This window comes from Schistocerca gregaria, chromosome 3, assembly GCF_023897955.1.
Source record: "Schistocerca gregaria isolate iqSchGreg1 chromosome 3, iqSchGreg1.2, whole genome shotgun sequence".
NCBI lineage: Eukaryota > Metazoa > Arthropoda > Insecta > Orthoptera > Acrididae > Schistocerca > Schistocerca gregaria.
Genome location: NC_064922.1, coordinates 287294539 through 287312896, shown reverse-complemented (window position 1 = coordinate 287312896; position 18358 = coordinate 287294539). Strand labels below are relative to the sequence as shown.

General features: G+C 45.8%; 1 protein-coding gene across 1 annotated transcript in view; it reads left to right on the top strand.

Moving 5' to 3' along the window:
• Positions 1-18358, top strand: part of LOC126355345 (uncharacterized) — a 708215-nt gene that overhangs the window by 644377 nt on the left and 45480 nt on the right. The window contains exons 27-28 of the mRNA XM_050005639.1: positions 6393-6866; positions 17586-17866. Of these exons, the coding sequence (XP_049861596.1) occupies positions 6393-6866; positions 17586-17866 (755 nt within the window). The remainder of the gene's footprint in view (positions 1-6392; positions 6867-17585; positions 17867-18358) is intronic.

Genomic DNA, 18358 nt, shown 5'->3' with positions numbered 1-18358 from the left:
TTGAGAGCATAGAGCCTGAGAAATCAGTACCCAGAACAACCACCTCTGGCCGTAATAACAGCCTTGATACGCCTGGCCATTGAGTCAAACAGAGCTTGAATGGCGTGTACAGGTACAGCTGCCCATGCAGCTTCAACACGATACCACAGTTCATCGAGAGTAGTGACTGCCGTATTGTGATGAGCCAGTTGCTCCGCCACCATTGACCAGACATTTTCAATTGGTTAGAGATCTGAAGAATGTGCTGGCCAGGGCAGCAGTCGAACATTTTCTGTATCCAGAAAGGCCTGCACAGGACCTGCAACATGCGCTGGTCCATTATCCTGCTGAAATGTAGTGTTTCGCAGGGATCGAATGAAGGATAGAGCCACGGGTAGTAACACATCTGAAATGTAACGTCCACTGTTCAAAGTGCCGTAAATGCGAACAAGAGGTGACCGAGACGTGTAACCAATGGCACCCCATACCCTCACGCCGGGTGATACGCCTGTATGGCGATGACGAATACACGCTTCCAATGTGCGCTCACCGCGATGTCGCCAAACACGGATGTGACCATCACGATGCTGTAAACACAACCTGGATTCATCCGAAAAATGACGTTTTGCCATTGGTGCACCCAGAATCGTCGTTGAGTACAGCGTCGCAGGCGCTCCTGTCTGTGATGCAGCGTCAAGGGTAACCGCAGCCATGGTCTCCGAGTTGATAGTCCATGCTGCTGCAAACTTCGTCGAACTGTTCGTGCAGGTGGCTGTTGTCTTGCAAACGTCCCTATCTGTTGACTCAGGGATCGAGACGTGGCTGCACGATCCGTTACAGCCATGCGGATGAGATGCCTGTCATCTCGACTGCTAGAAATACGTGGCCGTTGGGATCCAGCACGGCGTTCCTTATTACCCTCCTGAACCCACCAATTCCATGTTCTCCTAACAGTCATTGGGTCTCGACCAACGCGAGTAACAATGTCGCGATACGCTAAACCGCAATCGGGATAGGCTACAATCTGACCTTTATCGAAGTCGGAAACGTGATGGTACGCATTTCTCCTCCTTACACGAGGCATCAGCAGGCAACGCCGGTCAACTGCTGTTTGTATATGAGAAATATTTTGGAAACTTTCTTGATGTCAGCACGTTGTAGGTGTCCCCATCTGCGCCAACTTTGTATGAATGCTCTGAAAAGCTAACCATTTGCATATCACAGCATCTTCTTCCTGTCGATTAAATTTTGCATCTGTAGCACGTCATCGTCGTGGTGTATCAATTTTAATGGCCAGTACTGTAGTTTGCTGTAATTATTACGCAGCTACGTTGTGACTTAGAGCAGTGTGTCTGCGAAAGCAGGCTTGCACACGCCGTGGCCTATTATTTGCGGCTGGAAGCGTCCCTATAGCCTCCTTTGTGGGCAGAAAGACCGTCGCTGCATCTCATTAACTCGAGCGGGGCGTGTTTTTGGGAGAATAGGCAGTTAGCAGAACCTGCGCAACGAGCCAGCCTGTGGCTATTCAAAGCCAGGCTGAATCCTGCACGCCCCACTCCCACCGACTCCCCGCTCGAAGGCAGTTTATGCCATGGCCACCCTACAGCACCCCAGAGAATGATTGAAAGCAACATTCCTTCTTTTCTGCACGGCTTCAAAAGGCAGATGCTAAGGTAGTATCCTGCTAGCGTGGGAGAATCAGATGCGTTCGCTCTAAAAATTTAGTTCAGTCAATAGTATTGCATTGCTCTGGATAGAGGTCTCGGTGCAGTACTCTCGCCGAGGGCCAAATTCGTGTTAAAAATTTGCTTTTTGTATCGCAAAAGGAGGGATGTTCCTTATGTTTTCCCTAGCTTCTTGTGTATATTATGTACACTGATAGAAATGTAAATGGTTACACATGTCCGATATTTATCAAACTTTGTGGGGTTGCTCATCATTTGACGGTAATTGAATGATTAAACTTTCATTCCATTTGGCAGTGATGTCCATCATCAGCAACAGTATCAGTTGTTACCCATCGACCCTCCGGCACGAATACACTCTCGCACTCTCGTATTCGCTGCGGAATTGAAGCAAATATCCTCCAAACGTCATGATGAGTAATTCCTTGCCAGTCCTGAAACAGATACTGTGATAGGTCATGAATACTGCTCACAGGAGGTTGGTATAACAGTATACCTCTTCGCATCGCATCCAAGACATGGTTTGTTTGTGACGAATCGGTCCGGATTTCGAACAGCCCGCTCCACTCCTTGGAGTGGAAAAAAAAAAAATCAAGCCATGGTCTCCCCTATAATTTATATCTCCACCCACCACCCACACCACACCACACACACACACACACACACACACACACACAGAGAGAGAGAGAGAGAGAGAGAGAGAGAGAGAGAGCGAGAGAAAGAGAGAGACTTCAGTCCGTTATCAAACAGACGATTCATTGGTGCCTCAGGATGTGCGCTGTCAACCGATCCCTTCTTTTAGTCAAGTTATGCCATAATTCGATTCAGTGCTCCTCATAAGTTACTCGGGCTACCCAGTTAATTTTCAGCGTTCTTCTCTAACATCAAATTTCAAAAGTTCCAGTTCTCATCTTGTCTGAACAACTTATCGTCCACGTTTCATTTCCGTACAAAGTCCACACAATACAAATAACTTCAGAAAAGACTTCCTAACACGTAAAGGAAATGAAAATATCGTATGGCATTGAAGGCCGGGAGTCCTCGCCGAGTTGCAAGTTTTTTCAAGTGACGTCACATTGGGCGAGTTGGGTGTCGACGATGATGAAATGGTGTTGAGGGCAACACAACACTGAGTCCCCGCAAGGAGAAAATCTCCGACCTAGCCGGGAATCGAACCCGGGCCCTCTGTATGACAATCAGATGCGCTGACTGCTCAGCTTTTTTTTTCAAACTCTTTTATTGTACTACAACTCAATGAATTACAATGTTATAGATAAACTGTTATTTATATTAGATATTAACAAATTCCTCTTTTTCAGAAATGCTTTTCGTGCTGTAGCCAGTGTGGGCTTTTTTCCCCTACTTCGACCATCATCAGTTATTTTGCTGCACAAATCGTAACACTCGTCTGCTACTTTCAGTGTCTCATGTTCTAATGTAATTCCCTCAGCATCGCCTGATTTAATCTGACTATATTCCATTACCTTTATTTTACTTTCGTTGACATTGATCTTTATAATCGCGTTTCAGAACATCATCCATTCCAATAACGTTAAACACGCCAAATATCCGTCATGTAGTCGCGCCGTTCTCCATATATACAAACGACTTTTCCCTACAGTATAAATAAGTTCACGTAAAGATAAACTTTTAATCAACATATTGCACACAGATGGAAATACTTTGAGTACGTTCGATCAAACTGTTCTTTGTGTAACACTTTCCATATGCTGCAATGTGTAAGTTACAATCAGACACAGCCCCTGCGAAATGTTGTCGATAACGAGGCGAAAGAGCTGCGCTCTACCAAAACAATGGTTCGGATGTTTTGGCAAAATAATAAATGACGTAATAAATAGTAACATGACCGGTAGTATTGGTAACACTGTTAGGGAAATGAACATAAACGAATATGTGAGAGAGGAACTGGCAGCAGACAACTGATCTTTGTTTTTTGTTTGTTTGTTTGTTCTGCACATAAACAGAACCGCACATCGTTCAGCGCTAGTCCATTGTGTATTTTATGTTCTTACAAAATATAAACCGCATTTTAAAAGTAAAAAAATAGGTGCTCGCGTAACTTACACGCTTTTATCTAACTAGAACAATTACCTTTGATGCAGGTACAGTTTAAATCCGCTACGGTCGCAGGTTCGAATCCTGCCTCGGGCATGGATGTGTGTGATGTCCTTAGGTTAGTAAGGTTTAACTAGTTCTAAGTTCTAGGGGACTGATGACCTCAGATGTTAAGTCCCATAGTGCTCACAGCCATTTGAACCATTTGAACAGTTTACATGCACAATGACAAAAAATCTATATATTATTGTTGTCATTTTGTACTCACAATATTCTTCTTCACCATGATCAAAGACAAGAGTTTCCTGTTAGTGTCGATAAGTAGTTTATGAATAACAGAAACATGTTTTATATGAGCTCCACGAAGTACTGAAACGATGTTTGACGCGATTTTGTTTTGCATTTTTTTTTTTTTTAATTCACCTTTTTTGAAAAAACTTTATTTTGCAGCGCTATACGACAAATCTGTATTTTTTAGTACAAGATCTTTCTGTTGTATGCTACAAATCAACAAGTTTCGAATAAAACTGAATTAAACAATTACAAGTTAAATTTTTCTATGAATACTGGTTATTTAAATAACAGACAAGAGGATAACTACATACAAGAAAAATGTTCTGTAGGTTTTGTATATATTGTATTGTATGTTAACCGGGGACCTAGAAACGACAGAGAGACTTCGCCCCCGCCGCAGCCGCAGTGGTCCACAACCCCACGACGACTACCGCAGTCCACTTCACCCCTCTTCCGCCCCACACCGAACCCAGGATTATTGTGGGGTTCGGCCCCCGGTGGACCCACCAGGGAACGTCTCACACCAGACGAGTGTAAGCCCTATGTTTGCGTGTTAGAGAAATGGTGGTGTACGCGTACGTGGAGAACTTGTTTGCGCAGCAATCACCGACATAGTGTAACTGAGGCGGAATAAGGGGAGCCAGCCCGCATTCGCCGAGGCAGATGGAAAACCGCCTAAAAACCATCCACAGACTGGCCGGTTCACCGGACCTTGACACAAATGTGCCGGGCGGATTCGCGCCGTGGACCAGGCGCTCCTTCCCGCCCGGAAAGCCGTGCATTAGACCGCACGGCCAACCGGGCGGGCTTCTCTAGGTTACTCGGCCCTTTATACAGGGTGAGTCACCTAACGTTACCGCTGGATATATATTTCGTAAACCACATCAAATACTGACGAACCGATTCCACAGACCGAACGTGAGGAGAGGGGCTAGTGTAATTGTTTAATACAAACCATGCAAAAACGCGCGGAAGTATGTTTTCAACACAAACCTACGTGTTTTAAAATGGAACCACGTTAGTTTTGTCAGCACATCTGAACATATAAACAGATATGTAATCAGTGCCGTTTGTTGCATTGTAAAATGTTAATTACTTTCGGAGATATTGTAACTTAAAGTTGACGGTTGAAACCTCCGACGTTCAGTTGCGTGTTGTAACAAATAGCTGCAACATACATCGCGTTTCTACAGAATGATCTGCCAACGTTGCTCGAAAATGTCCCACTGGAAACGCGTCGACGTATGTGGTATCAGCATGATGGTGCACCTGCACATTCCGCAATTAACACTAGGCTGACCCTTGACAGGATGTTCGACGGGCGTTTCATAGGACGTGGAGGACGCATAAATTGGCCAGCCCGTTCTCCGTATCTTACACCTCTGGACTTCTTTCTGTGGGGTACGTTAAAGGAGAATGTGTACCGTGGTGTGCCTACAACCCCAGAGGATATGAAACAACCTATTGTGGCAGCCTGCGGCGACATTACACCAGATGTACTGCGGCGTGTACGACATTCATTACGCCAGAGATTGCAATTGTGTCCAGAAAATGATGGCCACCACATTGAACATCTATTGGCCTATTACACTCCGTAATTGAAAACGGAAACCACGTGTGTACGTGTACCTCACCCCTCATGGCAATGTACAAGTGCGTCAGTGGAAAAGACCAATAAAATGTATTAGAATGTGGATGTAATGTGCTGTTCCAGTCTCTTCTGTACCTAAGGTCCATCACCGTTCCCTTTGGATCCCTACGTAATTCGGTGCTCTCCGATACACACGATCGAACAGCGCAGGAGTGGTACTCAAGCGTCAACTTTAGGTTACAATATCTCCGGATGTAATTAACATTTTACAATGCAACAAACGGCACTGATTACGTATTTGTTTATATGTTTAGATGTGCTAACAAAACTAACGGGGTTCCATTAAAAAAAAACGTAGGTTTGTGTTAAAAAGCATACTTCCGTGGATTTTTGTATGGTTTGTATTAACCAATTACACTAGCCCCTCTCCTCACGTTCGGTCTGTGGAATCAATTCGTCAGTATTTGATGTGGTTTACGAAATATATGCAGCGGTAATGTTAGGTGACTCACCCTGTATATCCACAGCCAGTTTCTATACATTTCACCATTTCCGGCTTCTGAGGGAATCTAGTAACACACTGATGGCATACTCAAACAAAGCGGTCTAAATTAGGTAACCCCTAACAGTCATGCAACACACCTAATGTACTGATAACGCACTTCCGATCTTAACTGGCCAAAGCTACTAGGAAAACTACCGTAATGCACTCTCACCTGGATAGACTTGGGTAGTTTTACAACTGTACGAGGCGAGCGTTTTGGCAGACGGACGAGCCGCCGCCCCCCGGCCCCGGAGGCCCCCCGCCGCCCTCCTCGGGGCAGACGTCGGCGCGGCGCGCCTCGCCGCTGCTGCTGCTGCCGCCCGCCGGTTCGCAGGCGCCGCCCACGACGCAGCTGCGCCACCTGCACACGCAGCACGACGCCGCCGCCCTCGTTCTGTCTCCGGACGCAGACGCCGGCGGCGACGGCACGCCACCCGCGGGCGCCAGCGGCGCCGCCCCCACCGCGGCTGCGGGGGTATCGGCGGGCACCTGCACCACCGCTGGGGGCGGCAGCGGCACCGCCACCGGAGCCGGGGGCGGCGCCTCCCCTGCCGATGCGGGCTGCCCGCGCGCGCGCTCCGACTCGGAGACCCTCTCGGACGACATCTTCCTCGAGTCCAACGACGAGGGCATCGGCACCGACCACATCGACGAGAAGATCGAGGAGGGCGAACTCAAGAGCGCAAAGGAGCTCGAGGTACACACGCCTCTATCTCTAGCTGCTACAACTGTCATTCGAGTTATATTGTCCGATTAAAATTACATCATAGTTGACACTTCACGCATTGTGAGCTACTGGATGGGTTAAGGGGGGTAGGACGTCAAACGGGCCGACTTGGAGCAGGAGAGGCACCACAGGACATTTTAATTTCTACTGTCTATACTTTTACAAATAAATTCATAAAACTTTGTCACCATGACCGGGAAGGATTGAGGACTCACACTCATCGCAGTGGAAGTTCAAAAACGCAGCAAAACACCTTTTCTACATGTGAAATTTCATCATTTTTTCACTTATTACTGGCTGCATTTGTTGCTATAGGTACACTTTTCTTCCTAAGAAAGAGAGATTCTTCGATGAATTTTTCATAGCATACAAACACTAGTTACAGGTGTATGAAACTCTAGAATTTTCCAAATCTATTAAAAAACTGTGGAAAAAATTGAGATAATTAACTATAAAACTTGAATTTTTTCTAAATATGAAGTTTAAAATGTAACTAAGGCATTTCATTGTGTTGATCAGAAAATATTTCTCCAGAAGTTGGCCCATTATGGAATACGGAGACTAGCTCACAATTGGCTCACCTCCTAATTTAGCAGCAGACAACAACAGGTCACTATTCACAATGTTGATCATGGCTGTGATATGGGGTCTGAGTGGGGTACAGTTAAGTGGGGGGTGCCCCAGGAATCAGTGTTGGAGCCCGCTCCTGTTCCTTATTTATATAAATGATATGCCTTCTAGTATTACGGGTAACTCTAAAATATTTCTGTTTGCTGATGACACTAGCTTGGTAGTAAAGGATGTTGTGTGCAACACTGGCTCGGTTTCAAATAGAGCAGTACATGACCTAAGTTCTTGGCTTGTAGAAAATAAATTAACGCTAAATCGCAGTAAGACTCAGTTTTTATAGTTTCTAATACACAATTCAACAAAACCTGACGTTTTAATTTCACAGAATGGGCATATGATTAGTGAAACTCAACAGCTCAAATTTCTAGGTGTTCAGATAAATGGTAAGCTGTCGCGGAAAGCCGACATTCAGTATCTTGTTCAAAGACTTAGTACTGTCATTTTTACTATTCGAACGGTATCTGAAGTGAGTGATCGTTAGACACGAAAATTAGTCTACTTTGCTTATTTTCATTCGCTTATGTCGTATAGTATTATACTTCGGGGTAACTCTTCCCATTCTAAAAGGATATTTTTGGCTCAAAAACAGGCGGTTCGGGCAATAAGTGGCGTAAGTTCACGAACCTCATGTCGACCCCTGTCCACAAGTTTGGGTATTTTGACATTGGCCTCTCAATATACCTATTCCTTACTGTCATTTCTTGTTAACAATATTAGTTTATTCCCAAGAATAAGCAGCTTTAACTCGGTTAATACTCGGCAAAAATCAAACCTGCATTTATTGATTGGCGACTCCATGCAGTGCTGTGTGCACAACGACCATATATGTTAAATTAAAAGGAAAGTCAGCGTTGGCCGTAATATTGATGTTTATTGATAGCAGAATCGATTTTCGATCACATAGTGATCATCTTCAGTGCTGTACAAATTAAACTCAGAGACTGGTATCAAGTTATCATTAACCAAAACTGAGAAGCGATCACAATAACCAAAACTGAGAAGCGATCACAATAACCAATTGTGATCGCTTCTCAGTTTTGGTTAATGATAACTTGATACCAGTCTCTGAGTTTAATTTGTACAGCACTGAAGATGATCACTATGTGATCGAAAATCGATTCTGCTATCAATAAACATCAATATTACGGCCAACGCTGACCTTCCTTTTAATTTAAATCTGCATTTGGATCGGACTTCCTTAACTCTTGTGCAGCAAGGTGTGCAGTATACTGCTACATCCATTTTCAATAAGCTACCATTCGACATCAAAAATCTTACCAGTAATCCACGCGCTTTCAAACCGAAAGTGAAGAGTTGCCTCATGGGTCACTCCTTCTATTCTGTCGAGGAGTTCCTTGAAAAATTAAGCTTATTCTTGTTGTATTGTTGATTGTGTTTACTTAAACTTATGGACTGACCTTTTTCGGGTTCATAAAACATTTATTTTTATCTGTTATTACTTTTATGTTGTAATTTCGTGTACTCAGACGTTCCATGGCCTTGGAGATTCGCTCCTCAATTTCGTCCGAGGGAACTTAACGTGTAAATAAAATAAAAATAAAACTTTATGTCTCTTTATTTAACAATTTACTATACACTGTACTGGACGCTCATCGGGTCCTTTGTTCTTCTAATGAGGTATCATTTTTCTCTGTAATATGGGTATTTAGTATTGTAGACGACCTTTTTTTAATTCGTTCCGCCGGCCGGGGTGGCCGAGCGGTTCTAGGCGCTTCAGTCTGGAACCGCGCAACCACTACGGTCGCAGGTTCGAATCCTGCCTCGGGCATGGATGTGAGTGACGTCCTTAGGTTAGTTAGGTTTAAGTAGTCCGCAGCTCGTGGTCGTGCGCTAGCGTTCTCGCTTCCCGCACCCGGGTTCCCACGTTCGATTCCCGGCGGAGTCAGGGATTTTCTCTCCCTCGTGATGACTGGGTGTTGTGTGCTGTCCTTAGGTTAGTTAGGTTTAAGTAGTTCTAAGTTCTAGGGGACTGATGACCATAGATGTTAAGTCCCATAGTGCTCAGAGCCATTTGAACCATTTCCAGGAGCCGTGGTACGCCCACGGTGACAGAAAACCAAGGCCCATGTCGATCTGTAGATCTGTAGAATTGGTAATTGGTCTTGGTGTTGAGACGGGTGCTGGAGAAGAATGCTGTCGTGAAGTAGCTGTTTATGATCCTCGTGAGGATGACTAAGGCTTTCCACGGTAGGTGCCGGACTCCCGCATTGGTTACACGGTCGATTGCTGGTACCGAGTTGTTTGTCCTGACGATTTGCGCTGCCTGTAGTGGAGTAGCAAGACTAGGTTGGTCCCTAATCCGTTCCATTCGGAATCGTGCGATGAAGGCCTCTTCTTCTTCTTCATCGTCTGTTAGTCGTCCTCGGGGGTCTTGTCCAACGTTCAGAGACATCATTTGCTCGGCATAAGAGTCTTCAGTTCGGCCTGTTGTGTAGCATCATATATCAGAAATGGTTCAAATGGCTCTGAGCACTATTGGACTTCTGAGGTCATCAGTCCCCTAGACTTAGAGCTACTTAAACCTAAGTAACCTAAGGACATCACACACATCCAAGCCCGAGGCAGGATTCGAACCTGTGACCGTAGCATTCGCGCGGTTCCGGACTGAAGCGCCTAGAACCGCTCGGTCACCGCGGCCGGCACATCATATATCAATCCATTTGGTCCCGCAACGGCTCGCTTAGCTGGCAACTGATTGTGAGGTCGATTTACAAGCTTCTCTTATTTGTGAAACAAAGTAGGTCATGCCGCGTGGAGTCGCCGCACGGTTGTAAGCGCCATGTCACGGAATTCGCAGCCACTACCGCCGGAGGTTCGTGTCCTCCCTCGGGCATGAGTGTGGGTGTTGTTCTTAGCATAAGTTAGTTTAAGTAATGTGTAAGTCTAGGGACCGATCATCTCAGCAGTTTGGTCCCCTAGGAATTCATACACTAAATCCTGTTGTCTTCATTCTGTCAGTCTCCATCTATATCTCTGTTGAGCAGCGCCTTCAGCTCTTCTCAGTGGCCTGGGAAGACGGCTAATTGTGGGTCAGCTAACACTGCGACCTTTACTGCTATCCAATGTGCCTGTTGGATCTTCGTTGTTAAAAGTTTATACTGCCTTGCTGGTATTAACTGTCGTATGTAGAGGTGTAGGCCTAACTTTATGTGTTAGGTACCTCTTGAATTGATCCCAGTTGATCTCCGTTTGGTTGATGGGTAGGGTAACCAATCTACCGCGGCTGATGATTCGTACGACTGGCAGGTGGTCTGATGATATGGTTCACAGCTGAACTTTTGGATCAATCTGTTTGCCTCCCCCCAGGAGTGACTAATCCTGAAAGGATATAGTGGTGCGTGCACGACGTAGTTTAGGTCCTCTTGAATCTCGAAAAGTGTGAGATCGTTCTGGTTGTTCTTTCTAGAGTTCCAGGTGGTGTGTTCGGCGTTTAAATCGCCGCTAGAAGAATTTTTGGGTATCTCAAATGGCTCTGAGCACTATTGGACTTAACAGCTTTGGTCATCAGTCCCCTAGAACTTAGAACTACTTAAACCTAACTAGCCTAAGGACATCACATAACACCCAGCCATCACGAGGCAGAGAAAATCCCTGACCTCGCAGGGAATCGAACCCGGGAACCCAGGCGTGGGAAGCGAGTTTTGGGTATCTTTCGAAGATTGTGAGTAGATATTCTCGAATAAGCCGGCGGTCTGGGCTGATGCACCCTGCCACCATCGTAATATTTCCAACTACTGTGTGGACCGTAAAAGCTGCAGCTTCCAAAGTCTCCAGCGGTGTCTTCATATGGTGTTGACTCGGATTTCGTACGAAAATCACCATGCCACCCCCGCTCCAGACCATCCTGTCCGTGCTGTACGCCTTCATATTACGGAGGCGGAAGACGACTGTGTCCATAAGCTTGGTTTCCATCACCATCGCAACGTCGAAGGGGTGTCATGTTATGAAGTCGTTTATTTCCGCTTGGTTACTGCGAATACCATTGACATTCCAATTAAGAAAGCGGAGGTGTCTCGTTGGCATTTGTAGCGGCGATTTAAGGCGGTACGAACGCTTGGATTATTTCTTCCACCAAGCCGAGAACGGATATGATTTTCTGCTGGAGCGTTGAGAGCTGCGCTGTGATGTCTGTCAAAGCTACTGAAAATTAATTTATAATACTTTGCGATGTCTTTTGGCTTGAGGCAACGGCTGCTGATTCCTGGGTTCCTGGGTGGCTGTGGAATGAATCATGGTAGGTTTTGTCCGCCAGCCTCTTGAGGCTGTAGTAGTTGTGTTGGAAGTTGAGACTGTGTTGTCGTCGGCAGTGGGACCTGCGTCTGCTGGGGCGGTGCCGCTTGGCTGTACAAACACCAGCTTCGGTTGTATCGTCTGTACTTGATTTGGTGTCTTAGGTTACCTAGTTCAAATCGCTCTGAACACTATGGGACATCTGATGTCAACAGTCCCCTAGAACTTAGAACTACGTAAACCAAACTAATCTAAGGACATCACACACATCCATGCCCGAGGTAGGATTCGAACCTGCGACCGTAGTGGCCTCTCGGTTCCAGACTGAAGCGCCTAGAACCGCTCTGCCACGTCAGCCGGCTAGGTTACCTAGTCTTGGTGCTGCGGCGTACTTCTTGGTATTTTTCACGGCCTTTCAAAAAGAAGCTGCATGGTCTTTTCCACATTTTGCGCATCTTGTCTTTTCTATAGGCTGCAATGTGGATTCTTTCGATGCATCGAACCCTGCGCACTGGACACAATATGCTGGCAGCGAGCAATAATTAACAGTGTGCTCGAATCTCTGCCACTTCTTACATTGTTTTGTCCCATTTTTGCCTCGGTATGATTCAGTTCGCACCCTTGTATACACTAGATATTGTATGTTCTAGATTTTGTCGTTTTCCTTCGATTTGGGACGGTCCACAACGAAGATTGGCAATGGTACCAAGTCGCCGTCTGGTTCTTTCTTCGTATTATATTGATGTACCCTTGCTGTTGGGAAGCCTTTCTCATGTAGCGCCCTGATCACTTCCACCACTGGAACTGACGCACGTTGTCTTTGAATTACCACTTTCATTTCCTTTGTCTCAGAGGGCTTGTGGATGAAAAGTGGAAGTTGGTTATTGTTTAAAGAAGTCCGTTGCCCGTTGATGATCTTCATGAGATTCCAAATGGAACTTAATCCTGCCTCCCATATAAATTGCTTTGAGTGAACCTTTTAGCTGTTGTCTGAAGGTTACAGTCAACTGTACATAACTTTCCGTATAATACGAGTATACGGTTATTGGCGGTATTTTGCTGTGTAGTGGTGTCACTTCTGCGGGTCCTGCGTTCCTCGTCTCTGCTGGTGCCTCTCCTTTTGTAATAGAGAAAGGATCAATCGAAGTAAATCGACTGGCTGCTACCACCTCCACTTTTCGTTTGCGTGGATTTTTCTCCGCAATCTTTCGCCGGTGGTGGCGGCGTTTATATTGCACCGTCTCAAACTCATCCTGTGGATTTTTCGTTTAGTTTGCCTGTTTCGTTTCTTCCTCGCTTTGTGACGATGAAGAAACTTCGTGTGGCACAGCTTCTTTCATTTCGTGGTCCACAATGGTGTCGTCTTACATTGGTGCGCTGTGTGCCGGTGGGCGATATAGGCGCCGGTGGTGTTGATGCAGGCACCCCCGTTATATGTAAGGCTGACACAGGCTAGCTTGTAAACATACCGGCTGTGTGTCTATGGCAACCGATATATTTGTTTACTAGTGGCGTCTGCCAACGGGTGTACTGGTGCCGTTGATGGACGCCCGCTGGCACAGCAACTGGTCCACTTCGGCTGTACGGCCGTGTAGATATCATCCTAGTATAAGCATGAGGATACAGCGTCCCTGTCCCCTAGGGGAGAGATGGCAGAGCAAATTTGGTACTCAGTAGGACCTGTTCTACCTTTCCATTGTCTGGATACTGCGTCGTCGAGATACAGCCTGACGGGTAAATGGTAGTGAGGTGGGGTTCGACCTTGTTTCATGAAACACTTCTTATCTACGTACAGAGTCTGAATAGCAAGCAAAATCCTTATTTGCAGCACATCAAGATAAAGCACCCTCGAAGAAGGGACCAATGAAACAATGTAAAGACAGACCACACCACACATTAAAGCCCCTGTAGATTCTTTACCTTGTCCACAAGAACGAGAAGATTTCATGAACCCAGTAGACACAATTGTGGCGGTTCACAACACGGTGAAGTCGGAACTGCGCATCGTCACATCCCATTTCAGTCATTGTTGCTACGCGACTGTCTTCCACTGCAGATGCTCACCGCGCCACTCCTACCAACTGCGCGTGTGTGGCGTGAACTGCTAGTACTATGTTACCACGATAAAATAGTTACACTAAAATTCTCTGTGAGATTGGTAAATGTGGGAGACTGGTAAATGTATGTTAATTTCTTTCGAAATTATTGCATTACAAACAGCGCTACGTTTTTTGGAAGCGCCCTCCTCCCCACCCTGTAGATTTAATTACCACCTCGAAAAAAAAAAGAATGTGACTATGAAAGTTGCTGATGTTGTTAATACGTCTCTACAGATTCACTCTTCAAAGTGGCACTTTTTTCCCAACAATGAGTGACTTGGCGGCGACCTTCGTTGTAGAAGTCTAGGAAACGTTTCACCTCGTCATCAACCTGTAAATATCTACCACACGAAGATTTCTTCCACTGAGGAAAGTGGAAGGAGTTACTTGGTGCCATTCAGCAAAATACGCAGCGTAAAGTAAAATTTGGCAGTCCAAAGGAGCAGCTTGTAGGACTGTGTCTTGTCCAGAATGAGCTGCGTGTTGCCATGAGGCAAAAACACCTCCTTGGACCGCTTCTCACAATACTTCCTCATCATATCTTCCTGTCAGCTCGTCAGAAGATTTCAGTTATGTGCTCCTGTGACGATATGCCCCTTACGGGGATTATCTGATACCACCACACCATGGAAGACCCATAAAACATTCAATGTTACCTTGCGTCTTCTACTTTTTCGGTGGGTCATAGTTGTACACCCAGCACTCGTCCGTGTGATTAGGCGGATAAAGAAGCTATATGTAATGGCTTAACACAGCTTCGACGTTTCTGATGCTGTCTCGGTCCGGCGCACGTTATGAAAGAACCCAAGAGAATGGCGACCTTCGCTATGTTCAAAACATCATGCAAGATACTGAAGACTGATCCTTGAATAATTTTCCGCCGTCGTCTTGATTGTGCTACGCCGGTCTTCGATCACCATGGCATCCACTTCTCTTGCAGATCCCGGCCAGTCAAATCAAGGGCGAACATACGATAATTTTTAGGGATGGCTATGCCTGCGGATATGGTGTATTTTGGAATACGAATGGCGATTAGTAAGCAGTTATCAAAACGTTCCAGTCCTGACCTTGCTAAAATCTGCATAATATCGTTTTTTTTTCCTTTCCGTAAGATGTAGCCCCCTCCCTCCACCTTCCCCCTGGTATGGTCGGCATTGATTCACATCGTTCTTCGTCATTGAAACTCGTTTTCGTCACCATTGGAAGCGTCTGAACCCTGTAACAACCGTGTAACGTGGCGGTGCATTGTTTCCGTACACTTTTACCAATTCAGCGTGTACTGTTGTATAATTGTTTCCCTTGAAGTCTAGAAAACGAATTGATGCACGATACTCGATTTGATTAACGGGCTGCGTCATTTTGTTTTTGCTCCTCTACTGGCGAGCTAGACTGCCATGACGTGTGGATTTCAGTGTGATTTTTCGATGCGATAATTAAAACTTAATGACTACCATTCGAGATGTAGATGTACAGGGCGTCGACAAAAATATGGAAACATTGCGAAAAATGCATACTTAAACACAAATGCAGGCGCTAGCCAAGCCTGCAGATTGCGCTGTTGTATTTGACCAGGAACGGCTCTTCTGCAATGTCCTCAACTGATTGAAAGTGTCAGACGTGGTCAGAACAGTGTGCTGTGTATTTATGAGCGCATCATGTCATGTCTGTAACCTAGGTCACAGTCTCTCAAGCTTTCAGTATTCACGACCCAGTTTTCTATCATAATTTTTATCTCCCCCCCCCCCCCCTCCCTCTTTCGTCATACGACGACAATAATAGATACAAAAATGTATTTTGAGTATTTTCGCGCTAACGCTACAAAGTTACAAACCTTACAAAGTACTAAGAATAAGTAAATTTATTGCTATTTCGCAACATTCATCCGCTGCATTGGCAAACCCAAAATCGATAGCCCTCTTCTGCCCTTTGTGTCAAACATAGCTGGTGAAAAGTTGATGAATCACCTCGGAGGGATGTGGGGAGAAAACGGAAAGTAGCATGGCTGCTGCCTACGAAAAACATTTCTCTGCAAACCAGGTCTAAGGGAGATACTAATAATTACTAAAATTTTGATTAATGTAGAACTGAATAGTTAATTACTAAATTCATTGCGCAATAACGATTCAGTTCTATTTATAAGGGCATAATATCAGTTTAAATGCGAATTTTAATTTTTTATTAAGTCAGAATGTGTATTACTTCGCTTTTCTTCAGTAAATGAATCAGTTTTTTAATTCAAATTTTTATTTTTGCGACAACGTCGTGTTCTGCATATAGCATTATCAAGCCCTCCTACGGCGAGCCGCCCCACAGTCTGAGGATCACTGACCTAGATAGCCGAGTGTTAGGTGTTTAAAGATATGCCATATTGAAAATTTATATTGCATGCATATAAATACGAAAAACGACCTCCGTTAAACCACAACACAAACGAAAATGTGTTGAGTGGTTATGACGGACGGACCCTAAAGAGGATTGTGACACGCAATAAAAGGACGACAGCTGGAGAAGTCAGTGCAGAACTGGATGTCGCTCTCGCGAACCCTGTCACCACCAAAACAACACGAAAGGAGCTGGAATTCCAAAACCACTCATCAGTGATGCAAATGAAGGTAACAGGAAACCGTGGTGCTGGAGCCATGAATTCTGGACTATGGAGCAATGGAGGAAAACTATTTGGTCTGATGAATCTTGTTATGCACTGTTTCCAACTTCTGGTCAAGTTTACATCCTATGACTGAAGACGGTGGTAATTCAGTGATGATTTCGGCAGCCATATCGTGGTATTCCATAGGCCCCCATGGTTACCATGCAAGGTCGAATTGCTGCCAAGGATTATGTGACCGTTTTGGTTGGCCGACCGGAGTGTCCATGTGGTTCTAGGCGCTACTATCTGGAACCGCGTGACCGCTACGGTCGCAGGTTCGAATCCTGCCTCGGGCGTGGATGTGTGTGACGTCATTAGGTTAGTTAGGTTTAAGTAGTTCTAAGTTCTAGGGGACTGATGACCTCAGAAGTTGAGTCCCATAGTGCTCAGAGCCATTTCAACCATTTTGAACCGTTTTGGTTGATCAGATCCATCTTGTGACACAATGCTTGTTGCCCATTGGTGATTCTATGTTCCAAAGTGACAGGGCCCCTGTTCACACACTCGCATCATCCAGAACTAATTTTGCTAGCACAAGGATGAATTGTCGCATTTCCCCTAGCCACCATAGTCACCGGATCTCAGACTCTGCAGTCCACTTTGGAGAGAAGGATGCGTGATCGGCTACCCATCTTCATCATCGTTACTTGAACTTGCCGTTATTTGGCAGCAACAGTGGTCTATGATTCTCCTGGAAACCGTACAAGACCTGACGACTGGAAGCTGTTTTGAATTCAGAGGTCTTCCTATACACAATTGGGTATGGTTCAAAATGGTTCAAATGGCTCTGAGCACTATGGGACTCAACTTCTGAGGTCATCAGGCCCCTAGAACTTAGAACTACTTAAACCTAACTAACCTAAGGACACCACACACAGCCATGCCCGAGGCAGGGTTCAAACCTGCGACCGTGGCGGTCTCGCAGTTCCAGACTGTAGCGCCTAGAACCCCACGGCCACTCAGACCAGCAGGGTATGCTAATGTGTTTCGTTTTTGGTGTTTCCACATTTTTGTCGACCCTATGTATAAGACCATCGACACTGAGTCTGGTGGTGCCGGCAGGTGTTCATCGGGAAGGAGCTGGTGGAGTCGGGGAAGACGCTGCTGGGGCTGAGCGCGAGCCGGTCGTCGCTGCAGCTGCCCAGCATCGTGGTGCACGGCCAGGAGCAGTCGCCGTCGCCCGTCAGCTCGCGCAGCGACAGCCCGCTCAGTGAGAAGGCCGCCAACAGCCTCGCTCTCGGCCTCGTGGGCTCCGGAATCGCTAGGCTGACGCGCGGCGATTCGGACGGCCTCTACGAGTGCGCCACGGCCGGCGCTCACGCCACAGAGCTGCGGCCCAGGAGGTCAGTACACAGCCACACGGAACCATAAAGCAGTCAGTTTGATAGTGGAGAGAAGTGGTGGGGGGTAAAACTGTAATCTGGGACAGTGCACAAATGGTTTAATTCATATTTAACCGGAAGAATCAGGAGGTTGAGATTAACAGTACGGCTAGTCTGCAAAAATCAGCAGATTCTTCTAACTGGGAAGTCTTCAAGTACGGTGTCCCACAGGGTTCACTTTTGGGTCCCATATTGTTCTTAATATACCGGGTAATCAAAAAGTCAGTATAAATTTGAAAACTTAATAAACCACAGAATAATGTAGATAGAGGCATAATAATTGACACATATGCTTGGAATAACATGGGGTTTTATTAGAACCAAACAAAAAAAAACAAAGTTCACAAAATGTCCGACGGATGGCACTGAGCAGCAAAACGGCTACTGCGATGGGTGAGAGGTACACCGATATGTTACAGAATCGCATAACCCCCAGTCTGGATGATAGAAACC